At 40.7% G+C, this 23,014-nt stretch overlaps 2 protein-coding genes across 11 annotated transcripts in view; one reads left to right on the forward strand and one right to left on the reverse strand.

Moving 5' to 3' along the window:
* Positions 1–2,785: 2,785 nt before the first annotated feature.
* Positions 2,786–23,014, reverse strand: part of LOC126985140 (glutamine amidotransferase-like class 1 domain-containing protein 1) — a 113,121-nt gene continuing 92,892 nt past the window's right edge. For 2 of the 9 annotated variants that reach the window (XR_007738333.1, XM_050839697.1), the window contains one exon: positions 16,342–16,695. Coding sequence is in view for 2 of the 9 variants with exons in the window: in XM_050839695.1 (XP_050695652.1) it covers positions 3,901–4,104; positions 5,842–5,973; positions 6,361–6,650; positions 16,548–16,656 (735 nt within the window). In the remaining 7 variants the exon portion in view is untranslated. Of the gene's footprint in view, positions 4,105–5,841; positions 5,974–6,360; positions 6,804–14,775; positions 14,831–16,341; positions 16,696–22,099; positions 22,286–23,014 lie in introns of those variants that run through there. The other 7 variants (XM_050839701.1, XM_050839695.1, XR_007738336.1 and 4 more) reach the window with 7 other exon arrangements.
* LOC126985138 (uncharacterized) lies at positions 6,690–22,082 on the forward strand. 2 transcript variants are annotated; one of them, XM_050839693.1, is made up of 3 exons: positions 6,690–6,825; positions 7,061–7,167; positions 16,991–22,080. In XM_050839693.1, exon 3 carries the CDS (start codon positions 20,493–20,495, stop codon positions 21,639–21,641), a length of 1,149 nt encoding a protein of 382 aa, XP_050695650.1. In that variant the 5' UTR covers positions 6,690–6,825; positions 7,061–7,167; positions 16,991–20,492; the 3' UTR covers positions 21,642–22,080. The 2 variants fall into 2 exon arrangements, with proteins under 2 accessions (XP_050695650.1, XP_050695649.1); XM_050839692.1 differs by having other exon boundaries at positions 6,810–7,167; positions 16,991–22,082.

The raw sequence follows: 23,014 nt of genomic DNA on the forward strand, positions 1-23,014 counted from the left end.
GACAACCACGCCCTCAGAGCTGTTCTTTTCGATGCAAGTCCGATTTTGTTTTTTTGCATGTCGTATGTAATATTTTCAGGGTGTATCGTAAGCTCTCACTTCAAAAACATGGCAATTAGCGAGATGTAAATTATTTCGGTGACGCAGCGACGCACGGCGAAGGTATTGCCGTAAAACACAATCACTCAGCTCTTGTGCTGGAAAAGGAGTGTGACCACACATTTGCTTTTTACAGAGTCGTGATGATTCGGACAGATGATTTTTTCATTATTTTTATTAAATTTATATCAATTTAAACACTATAGGTGTTGCAACGGTTATAAAAAAAGGTTAATTTGGTTGATTTATATTCAGATATTATGCTTGTGAGAAGAGAAGGAAGCCATAATACCAAAATTTTTTAGATATTTCTTGTAGTTCTCCTTTTATTTTTTTCCCCTTTAAATGAGAGGATATTTTTGTGGTTATACAAATGTTTTATAGTAGATATAATCTTGTTTATTAGCCAATCAAACTTAAGTTATATAAATATTAAGCCGAGTATTATGAGTGTCCGTACCATCCCACCTCCCTGACCGAACCATCACCACGGGTGGGGATGGTTCGGACGATTTAGAAACTTGTCTTTCATCACCTACATCTGAAAACTGGAAATAGCTACGGGTGTCATATTAGCAGCCTAAAGAGCCAAAGGATGAAGGAACATTTTGAAATCAACAAAATTACACTACTAAAACTTTTTTTTCAAAAAATATTTTTCTAAAAAGTGGCCGAATCATCACCGCTCTCCCCTACCTATCATTATGAGAGAGAGAGAGAGAGAGAGAGAGAGAGAGAAAACTTCCTCCTTTGAAAATAACCTAGTTACCGCTGAATTATGAAAGAGAATGGGAGAGGAACAGCGTGTGAGAGAGAATGCCAGTTCCCTCCAAGGTTCCCTCCTCGTGTCGTCATCGAGGGATGCGCGTCGATCGACACTCCTTAGATCATGATATGGTCAACCATGGTCGCTACTGGCCGAAAGACACTTGCCATCTTTGCTGCATGGCTGTGAGGGCGGTGTGGTGCAGAGGGCCATCCAGTCTTTGCAGCTAGTCAGTGAATATGACAGTATTGTAAAACAAAGGCTAACAGGAATACACTGTGTAAAGTATACAAGCCCAGAGATCCAGAATGAAATGCTAGAGATTCTTGCCTGCATTATAAGAGATGAAATATGCAGAGAATTGCACATCAGCACTGACTACTCAATCATGGTGGATGAAAGCAAGGACATTAATGGGAAAGAGCAGCGATCACTTGTTGTAAGGTATCTTTTCCAAAATAATATCCATGAAGAATTTTTGGATTTTGCCCATTTGCATGAATTGAATGCCAAGTATCTGAAGGAGAAAATAATTCAGATAATGAACTCTTGCAACATAGATCCAAAGGATTGCGTAGGTCAAACATATGATGGGGCCTCTGTGATGAGTGGTGTGAATAAAGGTGTTCAGGTATTATTTAAGGAAGTTGCTCCAAGAGCAGAGTACAGTCGATCACTGCTACAACCATCGACTGAATCTGGTCATAGCTGACTGTGTTAAGTCTTGTCAAACTACATAGCTGATAAATTCTTTGGATTTCTTGAGTCTTTGTATGTCTTCATGTCCTCACATGTGCCTCATGAGTTATTTGTAAAGAAACAAGAAGAAATGTACCCTAGACACCCAGTATTTAATTGTAACTACTACCATGGTATATTACACTGCTCAATGTGCCAGGTAAGGTGCTTGCCCACTTATTGTGAAATGCCAGATTTTTTCTTTTTACTAAACTTCCACACAACCACGTACCGCGTGTAACGAAACACAACAGAAATGAATCCAGACAAGGAAAGGTTTGCCGGCTCCGGGGATCGAACCCACGACCAGCGTAACGGGAGAGCTACTCCTTTACCAGTCGGCCAAAGAGGTACCCCACTGGTTAAGTGGGTTATTGGAGGCTCGCCCATCAGGCAAGTCAGCACTACAATTGTTGATGCAGATTCGTAGGCAGCTGCTAGAGCTGCACATACCTGAGCAGTGGATTCACGCCTGGTAGGCTGACAACTGGCCATATCCGAACACTTCGCGTATTGGTGGAGCGACGACGTGAGTTTCAACAGGGTATGCTTGCAGGGTGCAAGAATCTTCAGTATCACACCAGGTGTGACCGAGTGTTAGTTCACTTTCTAAATCAAGTTTATTCTTCTCTTTCTCCCTGTGTAGCTGTCGAGTTTAATCGATTGATCTCAGGGCGGTGGCAGCCTACTAAATAGACTCAGTCACACAGGTGTTTTAATTCATGTTCATTCTAAACTCCATTCTTCATTCCCACCAGTTTTCAACATTGAAAAAAAGGCCCCTCGAATTCCCCCTGGGCATTTCACATCTACTTTACTAATGATAATAGTGGAGTGTATTTTTGTGATATTTCAGCAAGATTTTCAATATGATTTACAAATTTTCCAAATGGAATCATTTACCATGACAAATATGGAAGAAAATAAATTTTGGTAACCATATACATTTATTTAAATATTTTAACATTTAAATACTTGTTACCATGAACATTTAGGATCATTACTATTATTACACACAGTGTAATAGGTCGAGCCGGAGGAGTACAAACACTATATATATATATATATATATATATATATATATATATATATATATATATATATATATATATATATATATATATATATATATATATATATATATATATATATATATATATATATATATATATATATATATATATATATATATATATATATATATATATATATATTTACCATTTATAAAATGTTAAAAAATCTGTAACCCCGACACACCTAAAACACACACTAATATATATACAGTGGAACCTCGGTTTATGAATTTAATTTGTTCCTGAAGGCTGTTCGTCTACCGAAATGTTCGTAAACCGAAGCCGGTAGGCTTTCTTGATAGGGCCTGATGGAGCTCATTCTTGACTATAGCTCAGGACACTGTTTGTCAACCGAGACATTTTTGTTTGGAAAATTTGTCCATGAAACGATTTGCTTATGATGAGATGCATTCGTGAACTGAGGTTCCACAGTATATATATATATATATATATATATATATATATATATATATATATATATATATATATATATATATATATATATATATATATATATATATATATATATATATATTACAAAGTCTGTAACCCTGGCACACCTAAGATAGAAAATATCAGATAAAGGAATATAGTAGATGGATAATTAAAGTGAGAGATATATGTTACTAAGAGGATCAAGCCCCCCAAAATAAATTTGAGAAAGTAAAATGACTAAGTTAAATTTAAATTATTTTAAGAGAGCAAAACCTATTGAGGGTACTGTAGTTTCTTATGTCAGTTTTTACTACCCAGCATTTTCTAATGCTGCATTGTCCAAAAGCATTAGTTGTACAAGAAATGTTTTTCAAAGGTTTTCCCTCATGAAAATATTCATTGAAGTGCACATGTGTTACAGTCCACATCTGAGCCATCTTAAAACTGTGAAATATTTACCTGTAAATATGGCTGAGTGGTAGCATGCGGGCTCCACATTCACCGTGTGATGGACGACACGGGTTTGAATCCCCACGCTACCACCTGGGATTTTTCAGTATATATATATATATATATATATATATATATATATATATATATATATATATATATATATATATATATATATATATATATGATACTGCTATGAATTTCATTCAAACTGGCTTTAGCAACAGGCTCCCATCAGTCATGGGGACTGGATGATTCCACAGCCATAAGTGTGGAATCACCAGTTAGAAGGAAGGTCACTTAACCTTCATTACTGAACCTGGTGGAAAACTGTTACTTTTATCTATCACTATTTTGTACTCCTGTAGCAGTGGTCTTCTTTCTTTGTAAGAATGGAGGTAGTGAATCTTGGTCAACATGGTGCATATAGGAGAGGAAAACAGTCCACATGAAGGATGCCATAGACACCACCACCACTCGGTTCCTCTCAGGTACATAAGCAAAGTTGACCGTTTGCACCAAAGGCCAAAAGCAAATGGCAACCTGGGGAGTTTTTATGTTGAGAACAGTTATGTACACCTTAGACAATATACAGACATTTTTCTTATATTCATAAAATTTTCACACTATCATAGCTAATAATATAAGCCAAGCTTTGGGGTATGTGTATAAATCTGTAGTATGGGTGAATGCATAATAAAGGGATTATGGTATCTTATTTGCTTAGCATGTAGATGATGCTGAGTGAGCTTAATATATAGGGTAGGAGTGATATGGTGTGTGATGTCATCATGACTCCAGCAAATGAATATGTATGAATGCATAAGAGATGAAAAAGAGGAAGATATGGATGGTACCTAGAGAGAGGATGGAGTGACAAAACAACTGATGTTTGCAGGTGATGCTTGCAAACTTAGTGAAATGAGTTTTGAAAAGTTGTAGAAGAGCTTAACAGAATTGTAAGAAAAGATAGTTCACTGTGAATGTGGGTAAGAACATAATGATGTTTGTCAAGAGGGTGAAAACATGAATGATCAAAACTGTCATGAAATGGAGACAAAATAATAAGCAAAACAACATCACATATAGGGCATGCTTGAATGAAATGATACAGTAGAAATCCAATAATCTGAACACGGATAACCAGAAAATCCCAGTCCAATTTTTTTTTAGGTGGCAGTTTTGGGCTACTTTTATGGGAGAGTTCTGCAGGAAGTGATACGAAGGAGATGGCAATCCTGACCTGCACTGCATGGGTTGATGGTTCAGTTCAGCCTAAATTCATGGCATCCGGCAGCCAGGAAATGGCGGTCCACTGCCATGGGGAGGACCTCACTCTGTGGTCTCTCCCCGAACCCTCTGTATTATAAAGAGGCAAGTGGAAGCCAATCCTACCTTAACAGCAAAGCAAATTAAGGAAAACAACTCTATGATTCTCGATAATGCCTCTGTTTTCACCATCCAATGCCACCTCCACGGTAACCTGGGTTACAAAAGTCACAGCACATAAGAAACCCCTCATTATGACTCAACAGAGAAACGGCTTAGTTTTGCCGCAAAATATGGAGACTGGACCTTGGAGAAGTGGTGAAAGGTGTTGTGGACAAATGAAGCGACGTTTAAAGTAACTGACAGCAACCCGAAGAAAGTATGCAAGAAAATCTATGGGTCCCAACAGGATGGAAAGTGCAACGCTGACTTCTCTGGTAAAAGCTAATGCAGCACTAAGTCATTGTTTTCCCTGCTTGTTAGATTGAGGAGAGCGTGAGGAAGGTTGCCATGTGGTCATTTTCTACCAGGCGAGTTTTCTCCCTCTGATTTACACTTCATACCAAATCCCGCCACAAGAAGTGTCACGGGGCCAAGTGCGACACTTCAACTGACGGGTACTGTATATATATATATATATATATATATATATATATATATATATATATATATATATATATATATATATATATATATATATATATATATATATATATATATATATATAATATGAAGGCAAAAATTTGCCATTCTTTATGGAGAGTTCAAAGAAGGAATGAAGTATCAGCAGTGGGGTAGTAAAATTTTTTTTTTTTATATTACTGCATTTTAAATTTTACAAAGCATTAGTGTGTACTAGATATATTTTAATCCCTGTGTTGCAGGATGAAAATAGTAGTGATTATCAGTTCAAATAATTTATACAAAAACTCCAGTAGGTTTTGGAAAAAAAGCACTGACAAAACTATCAAGTCCATAAATATATATTATGTATTTATGTCAGATCCTTACCTTCCATGTGGGTATGAGTTTTTGCTTCCACTCCTGCACACACTCAGTAAATGGGCGCCCCTCCAACAGAGTGATGCCTAGGTAGAATTGTGTCTGACCCACTGGTGCAAACAAAATTTGCTCCAGCCCAGCCTGCACAACACAGCACAGCAATACACAGCAAGCCACCCGGTCACAGCACAGGATATAATGAGAAAAGCATATGAGTGTTAACTGAATATCTGTTAGTACTCGACAGTCAAAATTCACTGGAGAATATACTGTTGTGTCTGTGATACTCTAGTTGATCACTCACTGTGAATCTAAATGTAAATAAGAAATAAAGCAGAGAAGTAACATTTAGAATGTGCTAATGCAGAAGTATATGGTAGTGGAGATAAGCTATTATAAAATGAGCTTTTTAAAAGCTCAAGATGTACATTCTGTGATAAAATAATTTGATATATATAGCACATGTATCAGTGTTTAACTTTGCATGAGGCACTCAATAAAGCAGCTTAAGTTAATCCGATAACTCACCTTGAGAAGAGCATGCTTCAAAGTGGTGCCTCTGACAATTTTGCTAGCAAGCTTCACCCACGCATAGACTGTTGGAGCAGTGACAAACGTTCCAAGCACCAAGTATCTTAAGCATTCCACTGGGTCATATTTATTTCGAGTCTCATCCATGGATTGTTGGACTAGATTTGAGGTGGGCCACAGCACAGAGTAGGTGGCCATTCCACGAAATATTGGGTATTGTTCTCCAACTTTCTTGAGTGTTTTTAGTATCGTGGCCATGACAAAATAGCTTTTTTTTTCTTTTATTCCTGTGTGGTTTATATTCCTTATTTCATGGTCTAACAAAACTTTTTTGGAGCATGTGTGGTAATTATGTTCCTTATTTCAGCCACAATAATTTGGACACGACACTCTTGCCACAAATCAGAGTACTCTTGAGTCCTCCAGTCAACCTTCAGCAACTTTAAGAAATATCATATTCAGGTAAAATTTATGTTAATTAACTTAAATGAAACTTTAGTGCAAACTTACCAAACATCACCTTAGTTTCATAGTATCTCAAACTAGTTTTTAACCAATCTGATCCAGTAAGTTAACATGCAAGCTTTTGATGAATTGGAAATTGGCAAAAATAAATATGCTCCCCTTATCACAGTAGGGAATTAAGCTTAGTCAATAATTCTTTTTAAAAAGAATCTGAGATTTATTATTGTCACAGTCTTTACACAGATGTGCAGTGATGATCACCAGGGAGGTTAAAATAGGTGGAGGCAGCATTAATCCCTGCATGGAATGAAGGCTGTGTGGTGTGTGCCAGACATACTGGTAAGGGTAAGGTGCAAGTGTCAGTAAAACCAGATCACCTATAACTTTCAACTTTACAGTCAAGCCATATGATTTAGTCAGTTTTTAATAAAACTCAGATATAATGAAGGAACGTACACTTGAGATTATTATATTGAACATCCCTTTTGACAGTTCACTTAACTAAATAAATTCCTCTGAACAGTTCACTTAACTGAATAAATTTATTATGCATCTGGTGACTTTTGCAGGCTCTCTTGCCTTACAGATTACATGTGTATTGCTCTTCTGTATGGTAATACTGGACTTTTGGACCAGCAGGCAATTGCTTAATTATATATAACATTATCACACGAGACTGGGCCTTTACACCACCACTCAAACAATGACAGCTTGTGGCACTTTATGACATAGGTCATACTGATATGGCATGAAGTCCCCTTCCATCACTGTGACACTGATACAATTTGCATCTCCTTTCATTACTGTAAGTAAAACTAACACGGTTTGCACCTCCTTCCATCTGTGTGTCACACTAACACAGCCTGCATCTCCTATGATTACTGTGGGCTACACTAAGAAAGCTTGCACTCCCTTCCATCCCTGTAATACTAAAACATTAGAGAAACTGCAAACTGCAATAATGCAATGAAAAATCATGTAATGTAACACCATTGAGTGCCGGAGGATTGAACACAGTCCCTCTTAGTAGAAGTCAGGGCAGCATAACATCAGTCGCTCAGTTGGTATTCTGCCCTGACTTCTACTTGGAAGGCCAAGGTTCAATCCCTGGCACTCGGTGGTATTACATTACGGTATACTAAATCAGCTTGCACCTCTTTTCGTCACTGTAAGTTACATTAGCATGACTTGAACCTTCTTCCATTATTGTAAGCTACAGTAACAAGCTTGCACCCCATTCCATCACTAGCCATTTTTAGCAGATTGCATTCCTCTGTTTGATGAGCAGATATGGCTGGTGAGGTTGAAGCAAATCTGGGACTTCATATCTCTTATTGCAGTGTATGCCCCTATCGAGATGCGTGAACTTGAGGAGAAAGAGGTCTTCAGTAGTTGACCAGCGTCCCCCGTGTGACACTCATTTTCTTGGCCAACTTCAGTGCATCTACTGACACAGAGAGAGCTGGCTACAAGTTATGTGTTGGTCCCCATGGCTCTGGCACCAGAAACATTAACAATTATTTCCTTTTGAACTTAGCAAAGTCAAGAAGACTGAGGATTGCTGGTTTCTGGTTCCAGTAATGTGCCACTGGACTTGGTATAGAAATGCTGGTGGTGTGGCAAAGCAGATCGATCACAATCCTTGTATTACTCATTGGAGGATCCTCCAAAACTACAGGGTTTTCTAGAGTGCTAAGTTCTTTGCGACTGACTGCAGACTTGTTGCAAAACTAAGGATACACATCAGGTCCAATAAAATCCCTAGATTCCATCTTGAGAAACTAAGAGACCAGGAATGTGCTTAGGAGTGTGCAGTGGCAGTCTCAGATCGGTTTTAAGTCCTTGGTACTCTGGAAGACCCTGAGGAGTTGTGGTATACCTTTAAATGTGAAATTTTTAAAGCTGCCAACAAGGGTGTAGAGTCGGACAGAAGAAATTCTGACTCCGACTCACAAAATCTTAATTAAGGTTGTGACTCCGACTCCACCCCCTCCCCCTCTTCTGCCGTACTGAGGTAGGCAAATTGAACCCAGCCACACCATACCACACCCAGTAACACCACATCACACATGACACCCAGCCACACCACACCACACTCAGCCACATCGCACCACACACCATATCCAGCAACACCACTCATAACATCACAACCAGCCACACTGCACATCATACAAGCCACACCATGTCAAACATCACACCTAACTACACCATAAGTCACATCACACCATGGCAAGCATCATATCTAGCCACACATCATAACCAGCAACACACACTACACCAAACCCAGCCCCACTATATGCCACAACACTCCACACCTTGCCATGCCCTCCACATATACCCCCCCCAAACCACACATCACATTCAGACACACCACACAACACATCACAAATACAGTCACATCAACCCACATATTACATCCAACCATACTATGCCACACATCACAGTCAGCCACACCACACCACACATCGCAAGCATCCACATCAACCCACACATCACAGTCAGCCACACTACATCACACATCACATCAAGCCACACCACACTACACACCACACCATACCTACCACCACACCCAGCCATACCATATCACACATCACATAGCCACACCACCACACACAATACCCAGCCACACTACAACACAAATCACACTAAGCAATACCATATCACACTACACCACACATTACAGTCACACTAAGCCCAACCACACCACACCACACATCACACTACACCTTATAACATGCTGCACTGAGCCACTCCACATTACACCTAGCCACACCACACCCATACATCACACCTCATACCATACCCAGTCACATCACACCCAGTCACACTATACCTCACATCACACCCAGTCATACTACACGACACATCACATCCAGCCACATCATCTTATATAGCACCCCCAGTCACACCACATCCAACATTACACCCAGTCAATCCATACTACACAACACACCATACCTCACACCACACTGAGCCACACCATATTATACATCACACACAACCACACCCAGCCCCACTACACCACACCAAGCAACACCATACAATACTGCACCACACATCACATCCACTCACACCACAACACACACCCATAGCTGGGCGTTATCGCGATACTTTATCGCTGATAACAAAATTGGGCTATCGGCCATCTGCTACTTATTTAAATATATATCGGTATCTTCGTTACTTTTGTAACCAAACCGGCGATAATCGCTACTATTTTTCCACCTCTCAGAAAAAAAAACCATTGTCTCCTCCCTACTGCGCATGCACGCCCCGGGCGCCCTTGTTGTATGAAAAAAACTTCGGGTTATGAAATATCTTCGGTGAAGAGATTTCATACTTAGATCATCAACATTAAAACACTAGGTTATTTTTATATGTTAGACTCAAAAATCAATATATCAAAGAGAAAAATCATTTAACTTTGCCCAAAAAATTATTATTCACTGCCTCAAATTTTATATTCCATATTCGTTTGTGAGCATGCCATGGTATTGAAGGCACCTGGTGTTGTGTTATTTGGTGTCCTATCGTCAAAAGCTGGCGCTTTTGTTTACAAACACTGGTCTCTCGTGAACTGCACATGTTCAAACCAGTATGCGTAGGCCTGTACAGTCTCACAAAGCTTTTTAACACATTAAGAGCTGCTGGAAGGCTGAATCAGACATACAGTACCATCATCCTCGCTGTTTCTAGAACGACACTCTGTACATATATATACAACTCGTACAGTGTCATTCTGGAAACAGCGGGGATGGTGGTAGTGGTACTGTATGTCTGATTCAGCCTTCCAACAACTCTTAATTATGGTTAAAAAGCTTTGTGAGACTGTACAGGTCTACGCTTGCTGGTCTGAGCATGCGCAGTTCATGAGAGACCAGTGTTTGTAAACAAAAGCGCCAGCTTTTGACGGTGGGGACGCCAAATAACACAACACCGGTTCAGGCGTTTCTAGTATTACCGTCCATAGGTACGTGTCAACGAGTGATTTTCAGGTTTTGTAAGTTTTCTAAGATACAGGTAATGGAAATTTGAATTCATCTATGTTTTTCTATTTGAAATATCAATATAGTATCGTTTTCACCTATCGGACTTATCGCTAGCTAGTATCGGAATTATGGATTTATATCACGTATCGGTTATCGGTTATCGCCTATATTTGTGTCTCCAGTTAACGAATATCGGTTATCACCGATAAGGTTTTACATTATCAGTTATCGGTTATCGGGAATAAGGTTTTCTGTTATCGTGCCCAGCTATGCACACACCACACCCAGCCACATCACACACATAGCATGCCCAGCCACATCACACACATAGCATACCCAGCCACACCACACCCAGCCACACCACACACATAGCATGCCCAGCCACACCACACCCAGCCACATCACACACATAGCATGCCCAGCCACACCACACCCAGCCACATCACACACATAGCATGCCCAGCCACACCACACCATACATTACAGCCAGCCACACCACACTGCACATCACACCTTACCTCCCACCACACCCAGCCACACCATATCACACATCACACACCAGCCACACCACCACATACCATACCCAGCCACACTAGACCGGGGCAGGGCGGCGGGGGTGGTCCATAAAGTGCACACAGCATTATCAGCTAATGCCACTTTCATGGTACAGTAATACCTTGGTTTACGAGTGCCTTAGTTTATGATTGTTTTGATTTACGAGCAAAAAAAAAATCACAAAAAATCCCTTGGTTTACAAGCAGTGACTTGGTATACAAGCATCCTGTTTGTATGTCCTTTTTTTTTCTTAATTTGTCGCCACCTAAAGGATGGGGACAGGCTATATGGAGCCCATCAGGGTCAAGCGTGTTCGTCCCTCCGAAAAGGGACCACAGACCCTTGCCGGGTGACGGCTCATGAAGGCGAGGGGAGGATGCTGATAGACTGACTCTATCGGCTATGTCACCCTAGCTGACGAAGTCGGTCTTTCGAGGAGGACTGGCGTGTCTCTTTGTACAAGTCGAAGACGTGAGCGTGGGTTCTCTTTGTTCGACGCAAGACGAGAATGCTCAAAGCAGAACAATGGGAATAAAGTCTTGGTTAGGGTTGCCAACTTGAGCTAAAATAAATAAGGAACACAATATCCCATTCTCCAATACAGAACGAATCCATATTTTAAGGAACAGGTGGCAATCCTAAAATTTCTCAAGGATGCTATGACTAACAGCTGCTGCCCGCTGATGGTGAAGGCAGGAGGAAGGGACGTTACGAAGCGTATTTTACACGTATTTCAGGACGACCCTTGACAAACATAATTTTTTGGACTGGTTTTGTGGTCCATTGAAAAATGTGCTCATTACAGTTTTAAAATGCTGAATTTTATCTGCTTAACCATTCAGTCAGCCAATTAGGGAACAAATGGCATTCCAGCTCTTCTGCCATGGCCATCCCCGGGTGGGAGCTCCTAGGAGCAGGCGTCGATGAAATGATGATAGCGTTCCATATTTTAAGGAAAGGGTGGCAAGTGGGCAACCCTAGTCTTAGTCTGTGTTGTAAACAAGTAGAGATGACACCCGTGCGCTTGTGTCCGATTACATTTGTGCTTTAACCCGGCAGCTTCGGCGGACCCCGTTTGGGGCTCCCGTGAGTCGTTCCGCTGAAACGGTGGACCCCGTTTGGGGCTCAGCTCAAAACCCCTAATTCGAGCTAATTGTAGGCAGTGGCGGCATAGAGCAACCCACCATGCATGCCCTGGGTCATTGTGGTGGGCTTATTTGTCATAGGTGGTGCTGTAAGGTCATGGCAGACTGAATTAGCTATCCATACAGTAATCACTTGTCAAATTCTCTAAAGAAGACAACAAGTGACTCTCGGCTAGATGCCACGCGTCACAAGACTGTTTATTTTGTAACAAACACCACCCAAAAAGAGAGGAGTTTGAGTAAAAGTGAATATATTTTTAACAGCTTTAAGGTTATGAGAGGAGTACTCTGATATACGTTCCTTGCTCTTTTCTTAAGTCTCAAAATGCAGTGTAATGTTGACATTTCTCAGCCACTTCTTGACTTTCCCATAGCCGAAGCCCACGTGTTAACAATGTCCCCTAGAAAGATGGTTAAAAGGGATGGTGCTGCAAAGAAGAAAACAGGAACGGCGGATACTATGCTCGCAACAGGAACAGGGTGCAAGCCTTGGCAGCTATGTCCTCCTGGACGTGACTGACTCCCATTCACCCTCCGTCTCGGACAATACATTGGGTTAGCTTCATGTTGATGGTCGAACGTAGTTCCGGTACCTCGAGAATAGGGAAACTGCGGCTGCTAAACCCCGGTGCGAAGCCTACACCTCAAGCGTAGTTAGCGGCTGCGGGAGTCTCCATAACAATCGTAACACATTGATTTGTGTTTTATATTATTTATCATTGTTATTTGTTAGTAAAATTATTCTAATTCTGTATAAATAACATATAAAAAGATTTTTATATAAATATTTTTTTGAGATATGGGAAACATTAATGGGATTCACATTAATTTCAATGGGGAAATCTGTTTTGATTTACTAGTGTTTTGGTGTGTGAGCAAAATTTCAGAACAAATTAAACTCATAAACTGAGGTATGACTGTATAAATTATGGCTATGGCTTCAGCATAAAGCTATTCAGAATACTGTAACTATTACTGAGCTGGGCATTACTGTTTACAGTGATGCCATGTTTTGTCTGTGTAAGGTGTTAGCGCCAAAAATAACAACTGCCATTTTGAATCTACACCATCAAGACAACAATTTAACAGACTTTGTTAATTTTACATTTTATCATTATTTTCATTTGTAATCATTATGTAATAATTTATAAACATATATTTCATTCTGGAGACATCTGTGAGCTATTGTGTCAAATGGAGGTGTTTTAGGTGATTTTTTCATTTTTTTTTTTTTTTAAGTGCATCATAAATGGCAGGAACTATGATAAGTATCTGTCAGTAGATATGCGTGGATCCTCAACATCCACGGGTGTGTCTGTTACCTAACCCCCATAGATGTCTAAGTTTGACTGTATATTGGGTCACGCTGAAAATCTTGGTCCACAGAGCATGCAGTCATTGACTTGCATGCTCAGGATCTGAGATTCTGTTTGGAAACCATTGCATTTTTTGTTCAGAAAATATGTTCAGAAACTGAGGTTCCACTGTATAGTGCTTGTTCTTAAGATTAGACCACCATTACCCTCATTAAGTATCACGTGACCACAGGTGTCCTTGATGTGAGGTCAATAATTTGCAGTTCAGGTCATATCACACCATTATGATGTGTCAAACCTTGCATTACCACACTAATCAGCTAACAGAGCTGATCCCTACCATCATGGCAGCCATTCGCTGCCCCAGACTCCACTCACAGTGACCCATTGCTGCCTCCATATAAATCTAACCTCCTTGATCCCTACTTGCAAATATACCATAAATCTTCATGTATGGAGATTTTTTAATTAAATTAGTACAGTTTGGCCAAATAAATACAAAATCCTAGCTTAACAAACAAGTGGGAATCAAATAATCCCAAGGATAGGCAGCTACATGTTTTTATAGCACCATGTACTAATCTGGCTACAGTAATAGAATCTCTCTCAACAAGAAGCTGCTGCATCTTAGGCCATCAACTCAAAATCTTACATTCAACCCCTAAAACTGTGACAAAGGGGCTCTGGAACAAAGGGAATGTAAGTTTAAAGAAAAAAGGCACCACCACATATTGTATGGTCCAGCATTTCTAGGTTCAAATAAAGTCAATATTGCATAACAAAATGTGTGTCTGTAGGAAAAGTAGAAACTGAAATAACAACTTGTGCAGGGTGCTTTGCAATGAGATAAAAATGTAGCTTTTTGTGAAATGAGAATGGCGTGAAAAAGCAAGGGTGTGTACAATTAAATGACAATATAAAACCAAACAGCCAGATAATTACCATGAGTACCTGCTGATCCAAGACTGCAAGCAAATTTTATTCAGTAGTATTACTCCTGGAATGTGGTGTGTGTGTGTGTGTGTGTATAATATATATATATATATATATATATATATATATATATATATATATATATATATATATATATATATATATATATATATATATATATATATATATATATATATATTCACAGTAAAACCTAACCATTTATGCCCCCTTAATTTACTGCCATCGCCCCACCATTTGCACAGGTGGTCTTGCCATTTGCGCACCTCGCCAGCTGTCCTGGCCGATGAGCTCCTTGCAACAGAAGATGAAAAGGAAGCTGCAGTGGTTATGGTGGCACAGAGAGGTGAAATACAATGGAAACACTTATGTGTGTTTGTTTGGGCCGCCATATTTGCTGATGACGTCATCACAGCACCAAGGTGCTCCACCTCTCAAAGCCAGGAGGAAGCGGACGTGCCAAGAGGGCAACCTGTGCTGCGGTGTCACGCGTTTGAGAGCTCTCGGAACATTTCGAGAGTCTCCCTCTCTCAAACGTTGCCCAGGGCTGCATTTGAGAAAGGGAATCGGGCCACCCGGACCGCCCCGGGTCCTCTCAAAAGCACAAATTACCAACTCGGACCACGCGCTGCAGCCCGGTTTGGAGAGGTAGAGAGCCTCCATGCAGCAAATATGGCGGCCCAAAAAAACACACATAAGTGCTTCCGTTGCATTTCACCTCTGTGCCAAAATAACCACTGCAGCTTCCTTTTCATCCTCTGTTGCAAGGAGCTCGTCGGCCAGGACAGCTAGTGATTCATGTTTAAAAGTCATCAGGAAGATCAGCGGACGCCATTTTGCTGCCAGAACAGCTAGAGAGAGAAGCGGACGCCATTTTGCTGCCAGTGAGACGTCGCTGGTCTCGTGGTGACTGCGATTATTCAATGTTTTCTGCCTCACCTTTGCACCACCATCATACTAATCCATTAATCTGTTGTACAGTTAATTATTAATCTAACGTGTTTCCTGCCAGCAGACCATTATTATCATTTTTTTTTTTTTTTACTGGTAGGGGGGGTTTTGGACCGTGACCGCCCATATGTATTTTTCTCCATAGGTTATTAAGTTCGCCATTTGTGCATTCACCATTTGCGCACCTTCAGACCGCCCATATGTGCGCAAATGGTGAGGTTTTACTGTATATATATATATATATATATATATATATATATATATATATATATATATATATATATATATATATATATATATATATATATATATAAATAAATAATTATACCATTATGATACTGAAATCTCAAATTAAATTAAAATCCTTAATTAATTAAGAAAACTATTCTTGGTAATACCATGTTACATGCCTTTACAAAGATAAACATATTGGATCTGATTAGACAAAACTTACTAAGGACTGAATCCTGAGTGCAGTAATCTTACATCTACACTCTGGCCTGAATCCTGTTGTCTCCTATTGTCCTCAACCCATCCACTTTGGCTAACTTAAAGCTATGAGAGGCTGAAAAATGGGGAAATATGAACCATATATGATACTAGCTAAACAATATGGAATGTATATTAGCATGCTCCTCATAATCATACAGTTGCTTGTATTTTTGTTTTTCACTCAGATATCCTTGTTACTTGGTGGTTTGGGTTAGAAAATACACCTTGCGACGGCACGCATCCAGCCCTGACACTCTCCAAGAAGAGGGAAGAATTGAATGGCCCAATACATAGTACATTACATTATTAGTCATTTGTACCACCACACACTGGAGGAGAGGGAGACAGGTACTGAAGCGCACGGGTTAATAACTGCTTCCGTGCTGACACCCTGCTTGGTCTAACATTTTTGCCTTTGCTTTTCAACATCTACCTCTTCTTCATGCTGGAAGTATGCTGACATGCAACCTGTGTCAAAAAAGGGTATTATTATTATTATTATTATTATTATTATTATCATCATCATCATAATCACTCTAATCATTAAAAGTAACATCCTAGAGCTCTGCTTTCTTGTCTATAAAAAGCTTTTGAAACCGTCCTTAACAGGAAGGTTCTTAAGCATCTTATCAGCTTCTGACCTCTTTGATTATCAGCACAGATTCTGGAACAGGTATTCCACTGATCTTGCCTGCCTAATGGACTCCTTTAACCCATTTTAGGAATTATTTGCTGTTATCTTATTCTTAAAAATTCTTGACAGGCTGGCAGTTGGGGAGACGGTGGGTGAGTGGTCAACGTGCAGACATGGAAAGCACGAGGACCCAGGTTTGAGGCCCACCACAAGATGGTGACGATTTTCAACCGTCGTTGAGTGGCAGATTACCCACATGTGAAAATCAAGATCTTCAATCAACCCTTACTTCAAGAGAAGCATGTGGGGGGTGGGGGGCAGCATGGGCCAAGCAAGTGTCGTATATACCACACATTCAAAATTATTCTTTTTTTTCTCACAACAAAGGAGACAGTTCAAGGGCAAAATAAAAAGGGAAAAAAAGCCCACTACTCACTGCTCCTGAAAAGAGGTCAGAGGAGTGGCCGAAAGATAGGTCAATTTCGAGAGGAGAGGTGTCCCGATAGCCTCCTCTTGAAAGAGTTCAAGTCGTAGACAGCAGGAAATACAGATGGAGGAAGACTGTTCCAGAGTTTACCAGTGTGAGGGATGAAAGAGTGAAAATGCTGGTTAACTCATGCATAAGAGATTTGGACAGTAAAGGGATGAGCTTGAGTAGAAAGTCGTATGTGGTGAGGCCGTGGGAGGGCAGGAGGTATGCAGTTAGCAAGTTCAGAAGAGCAGTCACCAGATCACAACCCTTGGTAAAGATCTTGTTTTGTGGTAGGCAGGGTGCCAGTGCCAGCAAAGGTGCAGGCACATGGCTTTCTCTTCCCAGCAGTGTTCAGTGCTAGTCGTCTCCTTCCCATGCGAGTTGCAGTCATTCAGCTCCATTTGTACTGTCCATATTTAGGGCTAAAGTGAAACATATTGATCAAACGTGGTGTTCCTATGATAATTGCACCATAGGCAGCAAGGCCTGGGGGGCTGGAGCATCCAGAGGACATCTGAACTCCATGTGGGGCAAGCAGGATCTACCTCCAATCAACACAGCCCTGGAAGTGAACCAATGATGGAAATCTGGGCATTTTCTTAGATTTTCACACACTTTATGAATACTTTTTATGCTATTCTTTTTTTTTTCAACTTTATGCTTCTTCAAAGAAAAGATTGTAGTTTTTGTTAAAATAATAAAATTAAGATCTGTTCAATGCTTATATTTTATTCAATTTTCTACAGTGTGTACAAGATCTTTACCATGGGTGGTGGTAAGGTACTACTTCTCAGTGGCATTCCAGGGTTGCCAATAAACTATTAGTTATAATCATTAATTAAACATAAACCAATCCCCCTGAAAACAGACACTAAGGAACATCATTTTAAGCTTGTCAACTTCCATATCTCATCTCAAACCCAACATAAGATTTTTCAACATTAGGGTGTAAATGGCTGGAATTACGTTCCTTCAAGTTATATAACTGATGTGACGCTTCCCATTATGGTATCCAGTTGAACCATCAAGCAGTACCACTTGAGGCACCAGGCAAAAAGAAGTCTGATAATTTTGGTGCTCAAACTTCAAAACAAACTTTTAATAGCTTAAAGCTTTTTTCTTCATCTTATTCAAGATAGATGTAAAAGGAAAAGTAAGTAAAGTAACTGACACCTGAAAATGTATACATTTGAATTTTTGTTACTAATCGCCTTCTTCACTGATCACCTTTAGCTGATCTGGGAACATTGATGCTTTTCTGGTAATCTTGAGACTTAAGTTTACAACATTTCACAAAACTATGAACCACTAATCTTTACTAGCTTTAAATTAATTTCCTTCTCCCCATTTATCTATCTAGCTATATCTCAGATGCCCAGCCCCATCATGGGAACTTCCCTCCAGGGGGTGGCCATGGCAGAAGTGTCTCCATCTCTCCCTGTTCTGGCACTCTTTCTCAGCACACTCAATCCTGCTACTTCCAATACTCGATTACCCTATTGATCCAATTCACATGTGGTCATCCCCTGACACCCCCACCTTCAATCCTTCCCTCATACACTCTTCATAAATTTATTCTTCCCCATTCTCATCACTTGTCAAAACCATCTCAGCGCACCACACTTCACCCACTCCACCACTCCACAATCCACTCCTTTCACTATCACACCCATACCATACCTCTCATACACACTTTCATTACTTTCTCCATCCCATCCTGAAACACCAAATGCACCTCTTATATAATTAATTTTCACAAAATGTATTCTCAATTGCTGTGCTGCATGCACTCCATGTCCAAGTCTCTGATGCATGCGACAGAGTTGACAGAATAATACTGTTCCTTGTTCCCCTCTTTACATCCATGTTCACACTTCTTCCTTTCATAACTCTCAACAATTCACCTACTACCTGTCTGCCCTTCGCTGCTCTTTCCCTCACCTCACCTTCCATACTTCCATGCTTACATAAAACTGTCCCTAAAAATTTAAACTGTCACCTCCTCTATTCTCTCCTCCCCCAGCCTTATCCTACACTTTGTTGTGCTCTTTGCTCTTACTCTGCTTCCATACTTCCCTTATCTCCTCATTCCCTTTCACAAGCACACCATCTCTCCTCGTCATGCTACAAATGTCACTCTTTCCTCTCCCATTTCTCTTTAAACTTCCTTCCATGAAAAGTTTTTTCATTATGGTATTTTGCTGATATTTTCCTACCAAAATCCTCATCCACTCTTTCTTTGCTTTCCCTAGCCAACTTCTTTATCAACATCTTACTCTCCCTGTACTTTCTTTCCCATCTCTCTCTTGCCTCATCCATCACATTTCTCTTAGCATTTTCTTGTACAGTACCCTCCTGAATTTCACACTTAGCCCCAAATTCTCACCATCCCAACTTTTGCGCATTATTACCTCAAGTTTCGCGCTGCTTTGACATGTACAGGTCACATCTACCTACCGTCGGTGTCACGCGTGCTGCCTTAAAAAAGTGGTGTCACACTGGCCGTTTTCCTCCAACCATTGGGGCTACAGGCATGCTCAACCGGGAGCAAGTTGTCGGTTATCCATACGGATGGAAAATGGTTATGGGTACACGCAACCGCACAGTTATATGTAAACAAACAGACGACGGCAGTGGTTGAGGAGTGAGGAGAAGTGGAAGATGGCCCATCAAGAGACTCGTAAAGTGGGCTGGCAGAGCTGCTTTGTTTACTATTTACCATATTTTGCGGCGTATAACGCGCTCCAGCGTATAACGCGCACCCTAAACTTTAAGACAACAATTTTGGAAAAAAATATTCGGTGCTTAAAATGCTCAGAAATATTTACGTTTAACGGTGCTAAGCTTTTCCCTGGTGCTCTCCTACATACTTCCTTTCTTTCTTCTCCCTCTCCGTCCCTATATTTTTTGCCTCATTTCTCTCTTCTTTTCCTTTCCCCTCCCTCCCAGTTTTTCTCTTAATCCCTTTTCCTCTCACTCACACCTTTTCTCTCTCCCTTTTTCTTCACCTTTACCTGACCCTCCCTCTCTCACTCTTCTTTTCCCGCCCCATTTTCTCCACTCATTTCCCATTTCCTCCTTTCTCACTCCCCCTTATTTATAGCCTTATCTCTCACTCTATCATTCTCTCCCTCCCTGCGTCCTTCCCCATTAGATTATATGAAAACACACACACATTGGATTGGAGAAGGTGCATACAATATATGGAGGAGAGACAGAAAGAGTAAACAGGGAGGAGGTGTGATGTTGATGGTAAGGAAAGGCATTAGGGTGGAAAAGGTGATTGAGGGTGAAAGCTTGGCAGAGGTACTGAAAGTGAAAATTGTGGGTGCTGAAGGAAGAAGGAGGCAGTATGTAGCAGGGTATGTGCCACCAAGAACCAATGCATGGAAGGTCCGAGAATATGAACAAATGATACAAGACACGGTGAGTTGCCTGGATGGAATGTTGAGAGAGTGTGAGAGAATAATTATAATGGGTGCTTTTAATTGCAAGGAGGTAAAATGGGAGGACTGGCAGACGCAGGGAAGAGAAGAGTCGTGGGGAGGAAGACTCCTGCAACTGGCAATGGAACATGTACTGACTCAATGGATTAAGGAACATACTAGATTTGGGAAAGAAGGCGAGGCATCAAGAATAGACCTGGTATTTAGCAAGGAGCTGGAAGTAATAGAAAATCTTAAAGTAGACTGCCAAATAGCAAAGAGCGACCATACGGTTGTGGAATTTGAAGTAAAAGAAAAGAGAACAATTGACCGAAAAGAGGATCACAAAATTGGGAGAAGTAACTTCTGTAAGGCAGACTTTGTTAGCATGAGAACTTTTTTTGAAAATGCAAATTGGAGTGGGCTGTACAAAGCCAAGAGTACACAAGATAAGTGGGAAGAGTTTTCAAAACTATACAAGGAAGCCGAAAATAGATATGTCCCAAAGGTAACCAAAAAGGATGTTGGCAAAAAGGAGTGGTTTAACAAAAGATATGAGGCAGCTAGAAAGAGAAAGGAGGAAGCTTGGAAGGGATGGAGGAGACGAAGAAAAATCAACTCGTGGAACGATTTCAAACAAGCAAGGAATGAACATACAAAGATTAGAAGAGAAGAAAAACGGATATATGAAAAAGATATAATCGACAAGTGCAAAGACCAACCCAAACTATTCTACAGACGTGTGAACGGCAAAATAAAGAATAAAGAAACAATCGATAAACTGAAAATGGATGGAGCTACATATGAGGACCCAGCAGAGATGGCAGAAGTGATGAACAACAGCTTCCATAGAGTTTTCACAAAAGAAGACAAATTCGTATAACCACTGGGCCAGGAAAGAGGAAGGCTTATGCAGGAGATACAGTTAACGATGCAGGAGGTCAAGCAAAGCTTGAACAAGCTGGATGTAAGAAAGGTAATGGGGCCGGATGGAGTATCAGGGTGGATCTTGAAAGAATGTAGTGAGCAACTTGCAGAGAAACTGCACTCCTTAATGAGCGCCTCCCTGAGTGAAGGAAGGGTACCACAAGATTGGAAGAGAGCAAACATAGTACCAATTTTTAAGGGAGGAAAGAGAGAGGACCCATTAAATTACAGACCGGTATCACTCACTAGTGTGGTTGCGAAGATATGCGAGAGGCTGATTAAAAACAGGAGCTCGGATTTCTTAGAAAGTGAGAAAATTCATGATTTTAAGGAAAAGTCGGACAAGAGTGTGTGTAGTGCAGCGACTTGCCTGATGGGCGAGCCTCCCATAACTCACTCTGCGAGGGGGGGTACCTTTTTGGCCAACTGGTTAAGGAGTGGCTCTCCCGTCTCGCTGGTCGCGGGTTCGGTCCCCAGCGCCGGCAAATCCTTTCCTTGTCTGGATTAATTTCTCATGTGTTTCGTTACACGCAGAGGTCGTGTGGGAGTGTAGTAAAGAGAAAATTCTGCGCTTCATCTAGTTGGTGGATAAATGGGTACCTGGGGAAACCAAGGAAAAAGGTAAACTGTGGTATTCACACTTGTCCTTCTTCAAGTCTCCATTGGGCCACTAAGCCACACCAGGCCTTAACAACAAGCTCCAAGTGGTGAGACGTGGCGTGGAGAGGACATGTGCAGCGGTGCTTCTACCGTTTACATAGTGAAGTAACTGCTGACTGTGCTGGCCAAGCTGAGCTCCCAATATTTCACTATTTACTGGTGCTATTTCTCATCTAACTGCCAACCACTGGTGAGAATTAGTAGATGAGACTGTCTTGATTGACCAGAAATAAGTAATACTTCCACTGAAGAACCAGTAAGGTGAAATTTATGTGGAAAACAGGGGGCCCTGAGGTTAGCACCAACAACATGGCTGAAGAAAACAATAACAAACCAGACTCCCTGTGTGGCACATGTGGGGATACATTTGCCGAAGAGGAAGGCCACACAATCAGATGTGATGATTGCCTCAAATGGCTCCACTACTACTGTAGTGGGATCCCTTCCTTTTTGATTCTTTGCTATGCCAAAACCAGTAGGAAATTTACTTGTAGGGAATGCTGCCTGCAAAAATTCAGGGGTAATGATTAGTGGCTGGCAGAGGCTGAGGCAGCAATAAGGAGTCAAAGGGAGAAGCCATACAGCACAGGAGCAATAGCAAAGAACTCTACAAATGTGCAAATGGAAGAGTACCCTGTAACAACTCAGGGAACAAAACCCAAACCCAGA

The sequence above is a fragment of the Eriocheir sinensis genome, chromosome 58 (genome assembly GCF_024679095.1).
Source record: "Eriocheir sinensis breed Jianghai 21 chromosome 58, ASM2467909v1, whole genome shotgun sequence".
Taxonomy (NCBI): domain Eukaryota; kingdom Metazoa; phylum Arthropoda; class Malacostraca; order Decapoda; family Varunidae; genus Eriocheir; species Eriocheir sinensis.